At 38.4% G+C, this 17,019-nt stretch overlaps 2 protein-coding genes across 8 annotated transcripts in view; one reads left to right on the forward strand and one right to left on the reverse strand.

Annotated features, from left to right (window-relative positions):
• The window catches only part of LOC103702170 (protein PIN-LIKES 6-like), a 19,051-nt gene extending 13,027 nt beyond the window's left edge, over window positions 1-6,024 (forward strand). For 2 of the 3 annotated variants that reach the window (XM_017841599.3, XM_039124466.1), the window contains exon 11: window positions 149-1,007. In XM_017841599.3, the coding sequence (XP_017697088.2) occupies window positions 149-270 (122 nt within the window). In that variant the 3' untranslated portion in view covers window positions 271-1,007. Of the gene's footprint in view, window positions 1-148; window positions 1,008-2,705; window positions 2,946-5,641 lie in introns of those variants that run through there. The other variant, XR_005510960.1, reaches the window with a different exon arrangement.
• Window positions 3,067-15,150, reverse strand: LOC103702169. Of its 5 annotated transcripts, XM_039124465.1 has the most exons (6): window positions 14,897-15,149; window positions 14,611-14,712; window positions 9,573-9,905; window positions 8,068-9,499; window positions 7,373-7,506; window positions 3,067-7,271 (listed from the first exon to the last, which is right to left on the reverse strand). In XM_039124465.1, exons 3-5 carry the CDS (start codon window positions 9,887-9,889, stop codon window positions 7,417-7,419), a joined length of 1,839 nt encoding a protein of 612 aa, XP_038980393.1. In that variant the 5' UTR covers window positions 9,890-9,905; window positions 14,611-14,712; window positions 14,897-15,149; the 3' UTR covers window positions 3,067-7,271; window positions 7,373-7,416. The 5 variants fall into 5 exon arrangements, with proteins under 5 accessions (XP_038980393.1, XP_008782715.1, XP_008782713.1 ...); XM_008784493.4 differs by lacking the exon at window positions 3,067-7,271 and having other exon boundaries at window positions 7,273-7,506; XM_008784491.4 differs by lacking the exon at window positions 3,067-7,271 and having other exon boundaries at window positions 7,376-9,490; window positions 14,897-15,150.
• Window positions 15,151-17,019: the final 1,869 nt, after the last annotated feature.

Here is a 17,019-nt window from a genome sequence, read left to right on the forward strand (position 1 = left end):
GACCATTGATTGTTTGGTTACTAGGAGTAAAGACATGCCTTAGTATATCATCTTATTAACATGCTAAATCTTTTTTCAGTACTTAGACTGTTAATGTAAATAATATTAGAAGTCAGTTGAACAAATCGTGTAATTCTGTTGGTTACAGGTGCAGTGGCCAATTTACGAGGCTGCGGGAAGGAATCAGCTGCTGTTCTATTTTGGGTTCACATTTTTGCTGTTTTCTCCATGGCTGGATGGATTGTTCTTTATCTAGTCATACTTTTTTAAAAGCCCTAGTCCCTCATTGTCATGGCACTGCTCAAATCCTTTCCTTTTCTCCCAGTGTTTTGGGAAAAGTGGATGTGATTACAAATACATCATTGTTTACTTGCACAATTGATGCATTTTGGGGAATAGAAGGGCTCCTAATTTTCTCCATGTCTCTCAGAATTGATTTGTTGTACAAATATTTATTCGGACAGAGTGGAATCTGTATCGACAATTAGACAGAGCCTGGCAAAGGCTGGTGATCGTCTGATAGGTGGTATCATTTTGCTACAATAATTGCAATGCATGTGACCTAGGTGTTTCTCTCGGGGTCAGTAAAATATCAAGTTACAGTACATCATAGATGCAAGAAAGTTGTTGCTACGGCTATCTGGTTGTGTCCCGTGGAGAGGCACCTGTCCATTGGAGGACCCAGCTCAGATCGATGTTCGTGCTGACATTGCTGGTAGAGCAACTGATAAAGTTCATGGTCTGTGGAACGGAAGAGGCCGCTGGTTTGAGTTACAGCAGCTATGCAATAAAAGGTATTTCTGTTGGCATATGAGTTCAATATGTAATAGAAAACAAAGCAATTTAGACAATAATAATTTGTTTGGGAAGTATGTTATAAAATCTTAGTTATGTTTTAATGATGTTGTCTCCACTGGAGCTCTTCTGATCCATGTCCAGTCTTGTGCGTCCATTTTTTTTTGATATATGCTCATCAAAATCAAAAATTTTAAGTGCCTTCTATTTCATTATAGCGTATCTTTTCAATTATTAAGTACTTCTTGCACACAAAAACAGTAGTTAAAATATTTAAAATGTATATTAATCAATGGAATCTCGACCAAATGTACCTTTATATCTTGGACTAATGTTTTGTATGCAAGCGCGTGGTTTTCATGCCTGTATGAAGTTTTTTTTTTTTTAATGTTCCAATTAGGTGGGCAACTGGTATGAGAAATGAACTTAGCATAAAAAATTATCTAATTATTCATTTTGCAGAATGATATGTGTTAATTTTTTTTTTCCATAATGATACATATTAGGGATCAGCATATGATTCTGCTCCTTAAAATCGAAGAAGAAAATCATCAAGAGACTTCTTTATATGTCTCTAAAACAAAGAAAAGTGTATGATGAAAAATTGTGTTTGCAAAAACTAAATCCATCAATCGTATTGTTATTTCCGGGAGTTTAGGAGGAGGGCATAATTATTTACAGTGGTAGTTTTACAAATGAATGTATATACAAAAAATAAAAAAGAAAAAAAAAGAAAAACGAAAAGAGGGAAGATGGAAAAAAAGAAAAAGAAAATAAAAAAGAAAAGGAAATATAAGGAGGACATCAAGACGTGTTTTATGTTTGAAGGCGGAATTGGACGGCAGAACATCCGGCTCCAACGAAAAATCGGGATATCTTCTTGGACGGGATCGCACGCGACCGGCGAGTCCTAACCAGCGGTCGCCGCTGCATTTAAATGCCTGCATCGATATAGAAAGGTATAAAAGAAATCAACCTCGCTCGGAATCCAGTCTCCTTTACGAGCTAGATTTCTTTTCTTCTCTCCTCCTTTCTCCTCGGCTCTTGTGTTCGGCTCAGCCCCCCAGGAACGACGGTTTCGTCCATATCTCTTCGAGCCTGGTTCACCGAAGGTTCCGGCCTCCTCAGCGATCGTCTCGGGGGGAACCTAGCCCTGTCCGATTTCGCCGTTCTTGATCGCTCCGGGGAGATGAGACCGGCGACCATGGGAGCCATCTCGAGGTGCCTCGGGGCTTGCCGGCTGCTCCAATGCGGAGGGCAGCTGACCGGCGGCTGCCCCAGCATCTCCCAGAATCTTGGCCCGTTTGTCTGCCGGTTTGATCGCTATCTGATCTCTAGTCGCGCTCTTAGTGCGAAGGGAAGCAAGGATTTTCGAGACGATCGAGTTGGAGTCTTGAAGAGCCTGAGTGCTCTTCTTGCGGGTGAAACTCCGTCCTCCGGTCGCAGTCGGATGGATGTGATCAGAAAGAGCAGCTCTTTTGGACGCCTGAGTTGTTTTCTATTGGATTCTTCGCCGCCAATTGGGAATAGACTTTCAAGAGACTTGAAATACTTTAATTCTTTCTCCCGCCTCTTTTATATAATGTGGAGAAGCAGATTCTTAACTGCTCAGAGGTTTTGATCTTGAAAGATTTCCTTGTCGTAATACTTCACGTGTTACATTTTTATAGCATTTCCTTTGTAAATGATTATCTTTGGATGGCAAGAGTTTTTCTAATATGTTACTCCATTTTTTTAGTAATAACTCTTACGTCGACTTGATGCCGTCTAAAATTTGGGTAAAAAACAAGAAAATGTTCTCCTTTCTTGCTTTTTTTTTTCTTCTACTTTCGGCTAAGAAATGCTACTTGATTCAGATTAGATCCAAAGACTGATTTTGTTGATGTTAACATCCCGTTCTTGCCTAACAGGGATATTTGCAAAGTGGGCATGCATTGTTCTCAACATCTGCTAGCGAGATGGCAGCAAGAGTGCCAGTCGGTGGAGCTGGGAATAAGATACAGAATGATGTATCCAAAAAAGAATCTGCGGACAAGCAAATCACAGACGCGAAAATCCTTCATACTCCTGCCAAGTACTTGTGGTTGAAAGACAATCTTGAGTTTCGGTTCAGGGTGTTGATGGCACTGGGACTTCTGGTTGGGGCGAAGGTGAGGACAAAGTTAATCTGTGTTTTATCATTCCCTTTTTTTTGTCAGTTTTTCAATGCTGGAGTTACTAACAAGTACTTCATATGGAAGTTCTATTACACAGGGCTTTTTAGGGGTCTTGCTAACATGTGTCTAATGTTTCTTCCAATCTCTGTTAGTGAATAATTAATAATCCACTGCAATCACTTAATTCTATTGTCATGGTTCGCTTATTCTCATTTTGCTCTGCTGTCGTCATGTTCAAAGAATTAGGGTTTAGTAGCTTAAGCCTATGCTTGTCCGTATATTCCATGATTCCTACATTTGAATGTTTAGCATACTCTCCTCTCTCTCTCTCTCTCTCGCTCTCTCTCTCTCTCTCTCTTAATTTTTATCTATTACTTTGTATAAGAGTTGCATTATGTAATTTATCTGTCAATATTCTTCTTAAGCCCATTAATGCATTTTGTCACTCTATACATTCATTATTTGCGTTGCGATTTCATGATTTAGTAGTAATCACCATGCATGCCTTCATCACCAACTTCAATAGTGGTAGAGCATTCCAACTTCCTCTTTTTGTTCACCCTTAACATCATCCATGTCTAATTTTTCTGAACTGTGGCTACCTGGAGTTAGCTGTTCCATTGAAGTCCAAAACCATAAGGTTCATTTGTTTGTCATGGTTATCTACTGATGTGGATGATTCAAGTTTTCTTGACCTTGTCAGTCTGCTCTCTCTGTCTCTCTCTTTCTCTCTAATTTTTAAAAACCTCCTTGGCTGGTGTTTCCTAGCCCCTATATGCCTGAAGGCTTGGTTTATTTTCTTCTAAAATGTCGAACTACATTCTTCCGAAAGTTGCGTACCTTCTCTTTTTTCCCCTCTCCTCTATCTAGGACCAAAATCTAGAGATATTATATTCTGTCCATTCATAATCCCAATTGAAGAATTACATTTTCCCATTTGAGATGTCCACTTTATGACTACATACATAATTTAAATCTTACAAATTTCTAATTATAATACATGTTATAAATGTATTTATCATATGGAGTTTCAATTTAAGCGGCACATCGTGTATTTTACATCAAAAGGATTTGGTCTTAGATCTTAGGAGCAAGATTCTAAACTGTGTTTTAATCTAAAGAAGTATATGTTGTCTTATAGCATCATTTAACCATGGAAACATTTTCTATTAAGTTAGTTTCTAAATATTAATCACGGACTGGTTATTTGTGCAAGAGTCATGGTCCTGAAATTGAATTTACTTTCTTGTAATTTATCTGACCTTTTGACCTGAAATCAAAATTAGGTTATAAATGTTCAAGTGCCATTCTTATTCAAGCTTGCTGTGGATTGGCTTTCAGCAATAACTGGCTTTGAAAATGCAATGGCATCCTTTACCGATACTAATTCCACTCTTTTGGCTCTTTTCGTGAGCCCGGCTGCTGCTCTAATTGGATATGGAATAGCACGAACTGGGGCATCAGCTTGCAGTGATGATTTATGTGATATGATCATTAATATTTGTTAACCCTTCTATTTCCATTCTTTCATACTGTATTCATGTTGTCGATATCTTTCTTTTTTTTTTTGAATTTAGAATGCATAAAACAACCTATATGCGGTCATTTCTCTTTTGACAAAATTGCAAAATGCCGTATCTTCCAAGGTAACCCTGAAAGGTATTCAGACTCTTTCTAGACAGGTAAATATTTTTTTCATTTTTATTATCCTTGCATTCTAGTGACATGTACCGTGTTTCTTTTCCCCTCGACTGGTGTTATTTGAATCAATGATGTTATTTCAACTTTTTTTTACTTGATTTTACCTAAGCATTAAAATTTATTGCTACAGGTTTTTTTTTTAACAATTTCATGATTTTTCCTTCTCGTTTAAGATTAGGTTTCCATGCAAGCGAAATGAAAGTTTGATGTTGCAGAAAACAACATCCTCATGTCTCATAGTTATTTTCACAGTTCAGTAATGTCAAGATGTCTTCCAATTTGTTCTAAGTGAATAAAAATATGCTGGCTTATTAAGCTTGTCTATCTACCTCAATGGTGCCCTTTCCATTGTTTCCATGATTTGAAACTCTGAGGAGATTGCCTCTCCAGTTTCTTTGATAGTCTTCTCTATAACAATTCATTTCAATGCATTAAGGTGATTAGGAGGTGAGGTCCGCAATTTTGGTATTGGGTATTGTATCAGTTCTGTATGGTATGGTACATTTGGGTACCAAAATAGCTCTCTAACCATTTTTTTATTTTTTATTTCGGTACGCCTCAGTAAGATTTCATGAGAAAATTTTATGACAAAGAGAAGCTTCTTTTACCATTTTTTTCTGGCTCTTTTATATCATATGTGCAATAGACATGCTCATGCTTGTTTGCAGGTATTTAATTTTTTTCCGCTACTGAATTCACTTCATATTATTTAGCGAATCTGGAATTTAAAATTGTGTCCCATTTAGATGTTTGGACTATATTTATTTCGAATTTTCAACTTTGATTATCAAGATTCTTGACTTCTACTTGGACCTTTCTTGTTCATCTCTTCATGATCTGTTTAACAGGATCAAGAAAATGATATTTTGTACATGATGGAGTCAGTTATATGAAGAATAAGTTGTAGATCTAGTAGATGAGTGGGTCAAATATATTTGCACCCTTTTTAATTTAACTTCTGGTGTTCCACTTTTGTTTGGAATTTTCAGATTATTGTTTTAGAGAATGGAAAGGTTGTGGAACAGGGTCCCCATGAAGCTCTCTCGTCAAGGGCAGCAAGATATGCACAGTTATGGGCCCAGCAGAACAACAATGATATCGTAGATGCTGCTGTCAAAGCAGAAGCTTGAAACTCCCTACACTTGCCAAATCTACATGAGGAATTCTACTCCGTAGGATCAGATAAGCATTTTTTTAATAATTTTATATGCATACAAAATTATATGAGCGAGTTTTAATTCATTTATGCAACATAAGCCAATGTGCATCGTGGCATTCTTCACAGATCATTGTAATCGGTGCTGTCTGAATGCAGCTATAAACATTTTACAAAATTATATGAGCCGAGCTTTAATTCATTTATGTAACATAATCCAATGTGCATTGCGACATTCTTCACAGATCATTGTAATTGGTGGAGTCTGAATGCAGCTATAAATATTTGCTTTTGCAAAACAATGAATCAAAGATGATGATGTATGGTTACTTTTTCTTTATAATCGTTATATTATTATCAAGATACTTTCAGCTCATGTTTCAGCAGTTGCATCTGATATTCCTGTGCTCAATGAATTTCTTCACCGTTTGCTTGGCGCTATCAGCAATATTTTCAGCAACTATCCAATCCTCTTAAACCAAACCTCCCCATAGCAGCCATAACCTGGTGCCAGGGTTTCATTAATTCAGCAAAAGACCCATGGATGTGCATAAGGCATGGATGAATATTCAGGAACCATTTGCATGCCATCTCCCCGTATGACGTGTTCTAAGAAAGTTTTTGCGACTTAATAGAGACTTACTAAACGCTGCGGTCTTCTGCGTTTAGCTGTGATCATTTTTTTTTGTTTATTTTGAAAAATATAGATTTTTAAGGAAACATGTAGTATTGGGATTCTTAAAAAAGGAAAAAATTATTGCTTGCATTGCGTGCAACTAGTACATGCCAGCAATCACTGGGACGTATTGTTGTGGGCCAATCACTGAGACAACCGCAAGATGAATAGAACTCAAGCTAAACAAGTAACGTTTTCAAACCATGGAATATACAACCAATACATGGCAGACACTTGAGCTCTCCTTAAATAGATATACATAGATTTTTGGAGAAATAGTTAAAGAATTTATGTTACATGCATCACGATAACCATTAAGATCCCTCATCTCCAGCACTTATCCTAAACCTCACAAATATGCAAGCAACGTTTCAATAACTTCAGCCATTTTGAACTTCCAGAACTGTGAAAAGTCTTCATGAGCTTATAAGCCCATTTAGGCTATGAATTTCATCTCTATCACCATTATGCCTGAACAGATGATAAGACAATGAACAAATAGATATAAAAAGTACAGCTAATTTCTTCTCACCGCTGCTAGTTATAACCACATTCTTTGCATAGCATCCAGTAGGACAGAGATGTCTTGAGCAATACTAGTGCAACATGGATCTCACATAATAAAGTTACAAAGTCGATAGAGATTTATGCCAAGCCTTCCTGGATCAGGTACAGGCTGCAAGCAACCAGGCCACTAGAAAGGATACACATCATCCGTGTCTGTGTAACCTTCTTGGGCGACATTTCAGTTACTTCCACCTTTCTACGGTTTCTATCATTCAGACATCTCGAGAACCAGAACATAAACATATTGGCATTGGTCAAACAGCTAGTTAAATATGAGCAAATGCACCAAAGCAAGTAAACTCAAAGATGATAATAAACTACCTGTGCAAAAGAAGTAAACAAGTCTTGATTGCTTGCTGCTTGCATCAAAGAAATGAAGATGGTAAGACTAAAAGAGAAACCAACCAGCAAGCTGCAAGGATGTTGATGTATCTTGGGCTCCAAATTATAGTTGGCTACAAAAATCAAAAGGTCATAAACCCCTGGCACTGAGTTCGCACCAATCTGTTAACAACAAAATTCTAAAAACAATTTCCACCCATATGAACCCAGAATATTACTTTTCCAAATACATAATGTACATTCCCCCCAAACTAACTGATATATAAAAAAGAAAATGGATGATATATCTAAACAGGCGCCTTGCAAGTTTGTTTATTATGCCCAAATCCTTTGCACTGACTGCAGCGTACCGCTCTTTTAATTGCAATCCTTGGGTCCGCTGGCTTTTCTTTTGGTCGGCCAGCTAGCCGACGGGTGCGAGGACATGTAATTGTACTGTGAGAAGGATCAGTGCATGTAGGCCTACCAACATCAGGTATCGGATTGATGGATAATGAATATGTTATACGGTAGCATTCAGTTGTGAAATATTTGGAGCAGTAATCATACATGCATCGATCAGTGTGGTCAAATACTGCAAGAGCATGCATGCATGGCAAACCAGTGACTTGCCATCTTCGGCACGTGCATTCCCAATTTTCGATATTAACAAAATTGATTGAGTCATCACGTACCTCAAACACATTCTCTGTCGAGCATCCTACATTAAGGTTCTGTGCTTTAATCATCTCATCTTGTACCATCTGATTCATGGATGGTGTGAGTGCCTCTGCCCAAGCACTAGAAGACTCCCTACGAGTATACATCATCTCCATCATCTTACACCTGATCATATCGACCATCTGGACCACTGATAGCTCATGTCTTGCTGATACCCAGCCATTAAATGTTTCCACAGCACTGGAGGAGTAGCAGCCATATCTCAAGCCCTTGAAGAAGGCATCTGACCACCTTTCAGGTTTTGTATGCAAAACCCATTCAGCAAGTTCTTTAGATTCAACTTTGATGCTTTCAATGCATTCATTAAACTCATCAGCTTTGCAAGCATATACAGCTCGTTTGAGATGACTAACCATTGCATCTTTTATTTCCTGTGTCCAAGAGTCCTCCAACTCTTTCTTAAAATCCTCAATGAGGTGATGCACAGAATAGCCATGATTACTATCCTCAAACACTAGAGGGATTTCCTCCTCCAAACCATTCTGTCCATCTGATATGAATGTTAAGTTGTGCGACATTGTCAAAGCAGACTTCAACTGCTCCAAAAACCAATGCCAGTTTTCACTAGTCTCCTTCTCCACTACAGAAAAGGCAACTGGAAAAATATCGTTCGCTCCATCAACCGTGGTTGCAGCCAACAACTTCCATTGCTTATTTGCTTTCATAGATATTATATCCAGGAAAATCAAGGGGCGGCAACCATGCTCAAAACCACTAAGAGAGGCATGAAAGGCAACAAAAAGACGGAATTTTGAATCATCTGATGTTAGTAATGTAGCCACACTGCCTGGGTTGGTTTCGATAATCCTTTCACAAAACCAAGGCAACTGATTACAAGCCTCTTCATGTGAATTGTGAAGCTCCTTCTTGGCAACAAATTTCCCACGCCATGCTTGTGCATAGTTCAAGCTTAGTCCATATTCGCGTTGGAGATCATCTGCAATTTCCCGTGGCTTGTAGTTTGGACTATCTCGCAATTTGTCCTTTATGACACTTGCTACCCATCGCTGAGAAGCTAGACGATGACTTTCTTTACTCATGTCCTTTCCACATGCATGAGTGTCATTCATTTTCTTAATTGTAAGCTCTTGCTTACCTGATGACCTAGATGCATGTACCCGCCACGGGCAACCCTCAGCAGCACATTCAGCAGTTACACGACACCCATCATTTTTTATAAATCTATACATAAAACTGTTTGCAATAGCATATTTATGCAGTGCATCACGGAAGGCCCTTGGACTATCAAATTTTTGCCCTATGCCAGTGATCACACCATCCCAATTGGCGCACAATCTTTGCCGCTTGGCATCCTCGAGAGTAGCTTCTTTAGCTGTCGTAGCATCAGTAGGGGTACCTGAGTCAGCTACAACGCTCCTGATTATCCTACAAAAAAATGTGCTTATTGTAATCTTGGAGCATCATTTGGCAATATAAACCAGATGTTCTGGACAAATACCTGTTCTCAACCTTCTTCAAGACATAAACATCTGTTGTGTCTGAATCTGCATGGAAATCAACCATGCGCTTTAGGTCTTTGTCATTAGATACTGTGATGAGAGTTCGCTTGTTGTTTGGAAGGAAGTATTTGATCGAAAAGGAATCCGCATCGCAGTTAAACATCACAGAAATCTCAGACATCAGATCATGCAGTGTCATTTCGTGATCAATATCAATTGCATGTGCTTCTCCACCAGAATAAGACATGGATCCATCGCTATGTGTGACGAACTCTCCACCTGACTGACAAATGGCCAAAATTTTCCTCCTTGCCATCCTAAGGTACAACGCCCTATAGATGAGTGAGGAATAAAAGATTAATTATTAACACACAATATAGTAATGAAAGAAATCCTCATTATCAACCTTATAATATTAAATGAAATAATCAAATGTGGAGGATATAAATATTTATCAGTTACCAAATCAAGAGTATCATTGCTGGTATATTCAATTCTAACAAATTTTGGTGCTACTAGATAATTTGTGCAAGCAGAAAAGCACATGCAAGTATCGAAGAGGACAAATTAGATATGAAGTACCCAAATAGACATGACTTGAATATTTTTGCCAAAGAACTCTTAAATTAGAAAGAGTGAGAAAATGTCCTCACACATAAGCCACATGTGATATTTGTACAACAAGGGCTAACCAAAGGAGGAGAAGAGCACATATGCACCTACAATATCACCATGGACAAAGGTTCTTCATTATCAATAAAAGCTAGAGAGAGCAAGTATAACTCTACAATTGGAAAGGGTGAGAAAGTCCTCATAGAGAAGCTACATCGGTACAACAAGGGCTAACTAAATATGCATTAATTAATCCATTAAATTGCACTACTCCCACAAGTTAAAAGATGAATAGGTAAATATGAACCCTAAGGACTAGGGTCCGTGGAACCGTCCCGAACCGGGCTGTTCCGGTCGTACCGAGCCGTTCCGGAGGAGAACCGGGACGGTTTTGGCAACAGAAACAAAATCCGTCGCCGGAGAGGGAGAAGGAGAAGAAAAGAGAGGAAAAGAGAGAGAGAGCGGGGGAGGGAGGAAGAGGGAGAGGAAAGAAGAGAGAGAGAGGTGGAGGCCGGTCGGCGGAGGGCCAGTAGAGGCCGGCAAGTTGCACAGAGGAGGCTCCTCCGGGCTCCGCGGCTAGGTCCCCTGTTTCGAACGCAGAGGAGGCCCCTCTGGGCTACGCGGCCGGGCCGGACCCCTCTTTTTTATTTTTGCGACTTTTAAGTGAAGTTGGCAAATTAGCAATTTTTAAGTAAAGTCGGCAAGCGATTTGCTAACTTTTAAGCCAACTTCACTTAAAAGTCGCAAAAATAAAAAAAGCAGCCGGATCCCTATTTCAAATGAAATAGGAGACCTGGCCGCGAAGCCCTCCTCCGACTCGTACACCCGGGTTGCTAGCCTCCGCCTACCTTCCTCTCTCACCCTTCTCTCTCTTTTCCTCTCTCTAGTTTGCCCTCTCCCCCGCCTCCTATACTGTGTTGGTACGAGATCGGCACGGAATGGTATGGGGGCGTACCATTCTGTGCCGCCGGGCCCCGGTTCTGGACAGCAGACCCTGCTATGGACAAAGATTTTTGTTGTAAATAAAATTTGGAGATCTTGAGAATCGTAAAGAGTACGAAAGAGTATACAATATAAGCACTTCAAACATAAAATTGAAGAATATTTTTCTTTTGATGTAGTTTAATCAAAATTTTGTTTGGTAACCTAAGCATGAGTATTCTTCTTCCATAAAGAGTACAAAATATTGAAGAATAATTTTCTTTGATGTAGTTTAGATCAAAATTAGGTTTGGTGACTTTCCCCTCCTACACTCTTTCTTATTGTTTTGAGTGTCATAAAAGAGGGAAAAGCATGCAGATAATCCACATCTGAAATTTATTTCAGCTCACATCAAACATATTTGCAGCCCTCGGGTGAGGCTGCATTGTCTATCCAGCACCATTACAAAATGCTACTTTGAGGCTCCTATAAACTGTATGAATTTAATGATGTAGACCACCTAGAGATTTTATACCTGTTCTTTCCCTCTTAAGAATGCATTCTGTTCAGCAGTTTAAATTATAGATTTGCAACTGCTAAATATATACAGTAATCATTTTATTTGTTTACATTCAAAAGTAACTGAAATCAAAATCTTGATACATGAATTCTTTCATTCAGCTCACAGCAATTGAGTTTTGCGAACGCTAATACACAGTGGGTATCTAGAGCAATATGAAGCTTTAATAGCTTTCCCCTGACAATACAAAGGCACTGAACATATTGATTTAATTAAACTCAAGTAGGATTCCTGAAGTCAGACTACAGCAATTTTTGGACAGAAATATATTTTCTTTTTAGATCTTTAGCACTGGATATCTTCTGGGTATCCCTCAGATAACTTGCAATCTCAAGAATAAATTTTATTTTGCAGAACCCAACAAGAAGGTTCCAAGAATACCAAGAAAAGGATCTACTAGTTCACAAATAAAATATTGAATGAGTATCTAGATTTAGAAATGTTGATTAATTCTCATAACTGACTCTTCACTGACAACAAATTTTGCTCCAGTTGATTTAGAAAAGGATCTCCAGTTGCCAGGTGACGCAGTATAATATCTTTATTATCCCTTCTCCCCAGGTGACTCAATATAGTTTCCTTTTGTATTTGTTTTAAAGGTTTTACCCACTGAGAATCAGCAATGGCATCTTGTGCTTGCTTGTCAAACATTTCCAGTGCCTATAGTATGGATATTTTGTAAAAAAAAATGTCTTATCTACCCACATACAATTCATTAATTACATAGGAGAAATTAAGACTCATGATTGCTTAAATTTTCAGCTAGTTATGATCTGCAGACTTATGGAAATTAAGAAATGAGAATATGCTGCTAAAACTATCTCTCAATGTAATTTGATTTGAGTGATCTAAACTACCACTTGACATAGCAATGTAATAATGGGCCATCATAAATAGACAACAATAAAATCGTGACCATTTATATTTGATATAATAAATCCATAAAAGTTATCAGCTGACAGATATCCAGAAAAGAGGGGCATTTATATACTAAAGACATCAAATCATGAGAACGTGGCTAAGTTTTTCCCATTGTTCTTACAATGAAATGAAATATGAAACTCTTCTTTTTATAAAAAAAAACACACACACACTCAATATATTTAAAATCAGAAATAAATTTATGCATCATAATAACAGTTAACTACATGATGTTAAAGTGTTGAATTCAACATAACATATAAACCAATAAATTAGTGTCGCTAAAAAGTCTTCTGAGATTGTTAACTGATGTCAGCTTTGTAATTCCGTTTTTCTTATTCATTTCTTTTAAGGAGTTTAGCTGCTGGAAGCACCACCTTCCACGAAGCCTTTCTTAAAAACATTCTTCATCTAGTATTAGGTATTCTCCTTTTTGCTGACCCTTTCTTTCATGCATAGTCTATTTCTGCTGACGATCTCCTTTGTCTTAAGTCAATATTACTCCTGTACTTCCTCTAAAATTTTTAATACTTACCCTAATGCAATCTTCATCGGTCTTAGCAATCATCAACTATAGCACACTATTTCTGCCTGCATCTTGCATGCTTAAACCTTCTTTCCTGTGTAACAGTCAGAGTTATACAACCTGCACTAACTCATGCAATTTCTCTATAGGGCTTGGGTTGCATGCAAGACACCTTATCAAAACAACTCTCCACTTCAATTCCGAGCTCTAATTCTATTAGTAATCCAAAATGGCTGATCTTTGAGCTATTAGTCTGATGCGGAGCCTCAAATTCTGATATACTTAAATTGTACTACCACTTATATACCTTTTTCCATGTTTATTATGATCCAAATCTTCAACCAATTTCTCACATCAAAATTTAAATCACATCCTCTGCAGATGGCATACATCATAGAACTTCCTTGCGAATATCAACAATAAATTTATTGAAAGCGTAGAGGGGAGAGGATTTCATGGGGACACTAAGTTTAGGTATTGGATGTTCCCTTGACTCGCTACAGCTATTTCCAGCACTTGTTTTTGCTCCTCCATGCTTGTCCTTGACAAATTTCAAGATGCCTTAGTAAACCTTCCTTTTTAGCATCTTCTAAAAAACAACATTATCCAGTTATGATTCCAACAATCCAGGATCTTGGGGGGCAGACTGGGGACAAACCTAAGCTTTCAACATCTTCTATTATTCTATAATATGCTTAACCGAAGTCAAACTCATGTATAGGGCCCATAACTTATCTCTCTAATCTTTGCCTGAATTTCTAAGCAAAGAAAAAAACTGATAATCATGCTAAAAACCCTGAACTTATGCTGGTTTTCCATTGTTATTCTGAACTTTAATTTAGTCCAACTGGGTCATTGAACTTTCAAAATTTTACAATTCATACCCTAGCCATGACTTCCGTTAGATGGCCATGATGGAACAGGTCAAGTGTTATCACACGCTGAAGGAAAAAACTACCACTCACTCTCGCAGCCGTTGCTGGTCTCCAGCCATTGGTCGGGAAGGAGGGATGGGATTGGAAGTGGAAACCCTAGCCGAAGAGGGGCGAAAATGGAGGAGAATCTTAGCCGAAGTGATAGCATGCGATCATCTCCGTCATGGCCATCAAACATAACTCACAACCAAAGTATCAATTGTAAAATTTTGAAAGTCCAATGACCTGATTGCACTAAATTGAAGTACGAGATAAAAATGAAAAACTTGCACAAGTTCAGGATTCTTGGCATAATTAATCCAAAAAAAAAACTTTTGGCTGACCTTCTTAGCGTGAAGAAGATATGAACATCAGTGAATGCGGAGTGTTAGCGTGGCATGGAAAAGATATCAATGGTTGAGACGAGAGATAGGAAGAATTGAAGGAAAATTTTTATAAGCAAGAGGTTCTGCAAAGAAAATCTCCTGAACTCTCTTCTCCAAACATAGCTGATTAACATAAGACCAGATCAGCATAAAAAGAAGAGACGTAACAGAATAAACCTGGTATCTTTTCTTCCAAAACAGCGTCTGCTTCTTTGTATCCCGTCACCAAGTGAACACGGCGAGCCTCTCAAGCCTCAATAGCTACGACTGCATCTGATTCTGATCGAAATAGACAAAGATTTCAAATCAAGCCATAGATAAAGCTTAGAATCAAAAGAAAAACCAAACCCACATGGACTGGAAAAGATAGCTCGCCTTGGAACTTTAGGAGGCCAAGATGTTGGATTCGAGCATAATTCTTACCAGAAATCGATCAAAAGAACATAAACTTGGGAATTGGTACCTATAAATTTCCGCGGAATTCTGTGATCTGCCGGAGAATTTGAAAGCAATAAGGGACGAAGGCTCGCTGTCGAGATCTAGGGTTTGGAATCCATTGTCGCAAGGGGAAATCACCTCCAGATTCGCTGAGGATACCGGAGGATTTAGGGTTTAACTACTCTGGATAAAGCTGGCCCGGGCCGATTCCCGGACCGACTTCATCGGCGGGTCGCCCAGGCCGATAAGGTCCACTCATAACCAGACCATGTTTTCCGAATGACCGACTCCCATTGTTCTTATTCGGAAATCCACAATTATTTTTTTTTGGTGAAAAAATAGGAGGGAAGGGAGAGGAACAGAACTCCACCCGCGTAGCAGCTCCCATTGAGCCCTCCTTCCACTAAGAAATGTTCGATGCGGGTCGCAAGTTTCCACGTGCCCTCCCCAACTTATGGAAAATCCCACTGGACCATCCACGTGTAAGTACGTCATCCCAGCGCCACCTCAGTACTGATGGAAGGAAAGCAAATCCACACAGAGCCATCCGGACGTAGGACATGCGGTTCCCTGATTTAATCGACGCCCGTGCGTTTCGAACCCGGACAATTCGGGTAGAGTCCAAGCCTCCTTACCACCAGGCTACCACCTTGGTAGCCAATCCACAATTATTCAATTGTGCGCGCGCGCGCGTATATGTATGTATGTATATGTATATATATGTATGTATATGTATATATGTATGTATATGTATATATATGTATGTATATGTATATATATGTATATATATATATATATATGTGTGTGTGTGTGTGTGTATATATATATGTATACATATATGTATATGTATATGTATGTATGTATATGTATACTTCATTGTTGCATTTGAGTTATATATATGAAACTACTTAGTAATTCTCGTGGACAACTGAGATGCAATTCTCGCAATTGTAGGCAATATGTCTACGAAACTAAGCAAGACAGGTTTTCCAATTGCTGAAAACAACCAAACGTAGTCTGAGTTAGGACTCTCAGCTTGGCATCAAAAATATTTCAATAATAAGAGGAGGGCAGCAAGAAATGATGGGGCACCGAACTTCAGGTCATGCTGCCGAATTACAAGGTGGCTCACATCCTGGGATTCAAAGCGACATGAAACAAGTGGTATCAGAATCAAGCCCTATGAGTAACCCCCAATTTAATGGTAGTACAGAGCCTTGTAGTAGAAAAGCTAGCAGAAATTTAACTGCTATAGAACTCGTATCTAATAATAAATAACAAAATTCGAAACTAATCACATAATTCTCTTATTACAAATGATATGGCACCAATTCATAAATGCGTTCGAGCAATTATTTACAGGTACATACGCATGGCATACCTGAAAAAAGTTACATAGCTCAGTCTCAAATGATTGACGTGCATATTCATATGATTCGGCACCAGACCTGGATGCAGACATCCATGTATCATTATCAAAAAATTATACAGATGTGCAATTTCTGTTGTTAGTCAGTATACATACAAAGTTTCCATGATAATGTTAAAAGCCTTCATATGAAATCTAATTTGATAGCTTATTCGTTACCTGTACAAGATTCTATAGAATGCTCTACATCATGCCCTGAGCAACGGAGATGCACTCACAGGCTTGGGAGTGATTCAACTGAATCAATACTTCTAATGGTTTACAAGCGACCTGCACAGCATATCGATGCAAGTCCTCGTATCCTTCACTCTTCTACCAAATCCTTGTACATAATTTTATTGGCAGAATCTGTGTTTGGGCAGATTAAAAATGCCTAGTTTTTTTTCTCTGGGAAAAAAAAGATAATAAAAACCGCCTGCATATCATTTTCTGATTATAATCATACAGAGCAGAATTTTTCTTTTTTAGAATTATTTAGTTGCTGCAGTAAATGGGACATCAAGTACGCCTCAAATTTCCATTCTTGAAAACTAAATGATGAGATGTTGAAAAACAAATTATATATCATTAATCAATTAAGGGAAAACAACCCCAAATACTCAGAAACAAGGCTGTTGGAATTGGCTGTGGTAGGTTCAGGGGAAAAATCATGATGTTCATGGTTGCCATAAGCTTCAAACAGAAATCTAACTTAAGCTTGACAGAATTGCAAATTATGA

The sequence above is a fragment of the Phoenix dactylifera genome, chromosome 3, assembly GCF_009389715.1.
Source record: "Phoenix dactylifera cultivar Barhee BC4 chromosome 3, palm_55x_up_171113_PBpolish2nd_filt_p, whole genome shotgun sequence".
NCBI classification, from domain to species: domain Eukaryota; kingdom Viridiplantae; phylum Streptophyta; class Magnoliopsida; order Arecales; family Arecaceae; genus Phoenix; species Phoenix dactylifera.

What these genes read in the sequence shown, in the direction of transcription:
- LOC103702169 (XM_008784489.4), bottom strand. Translation starts at nt 9,889, where the DNA reads ATGGCAAGGAGGAAAATTTTGGCCATTTGTCAGTCAGGTGGAGAGTTC. An exon ending in TTGAAGAAGGTTGAGAACAG is followed by an intron (nt 9,500 to 9,572) that starts GTATTTGTCCAG and finishes ATTTTTTTGTAG; the next exon opens with GATAATCAGGAGCGTTGTAG.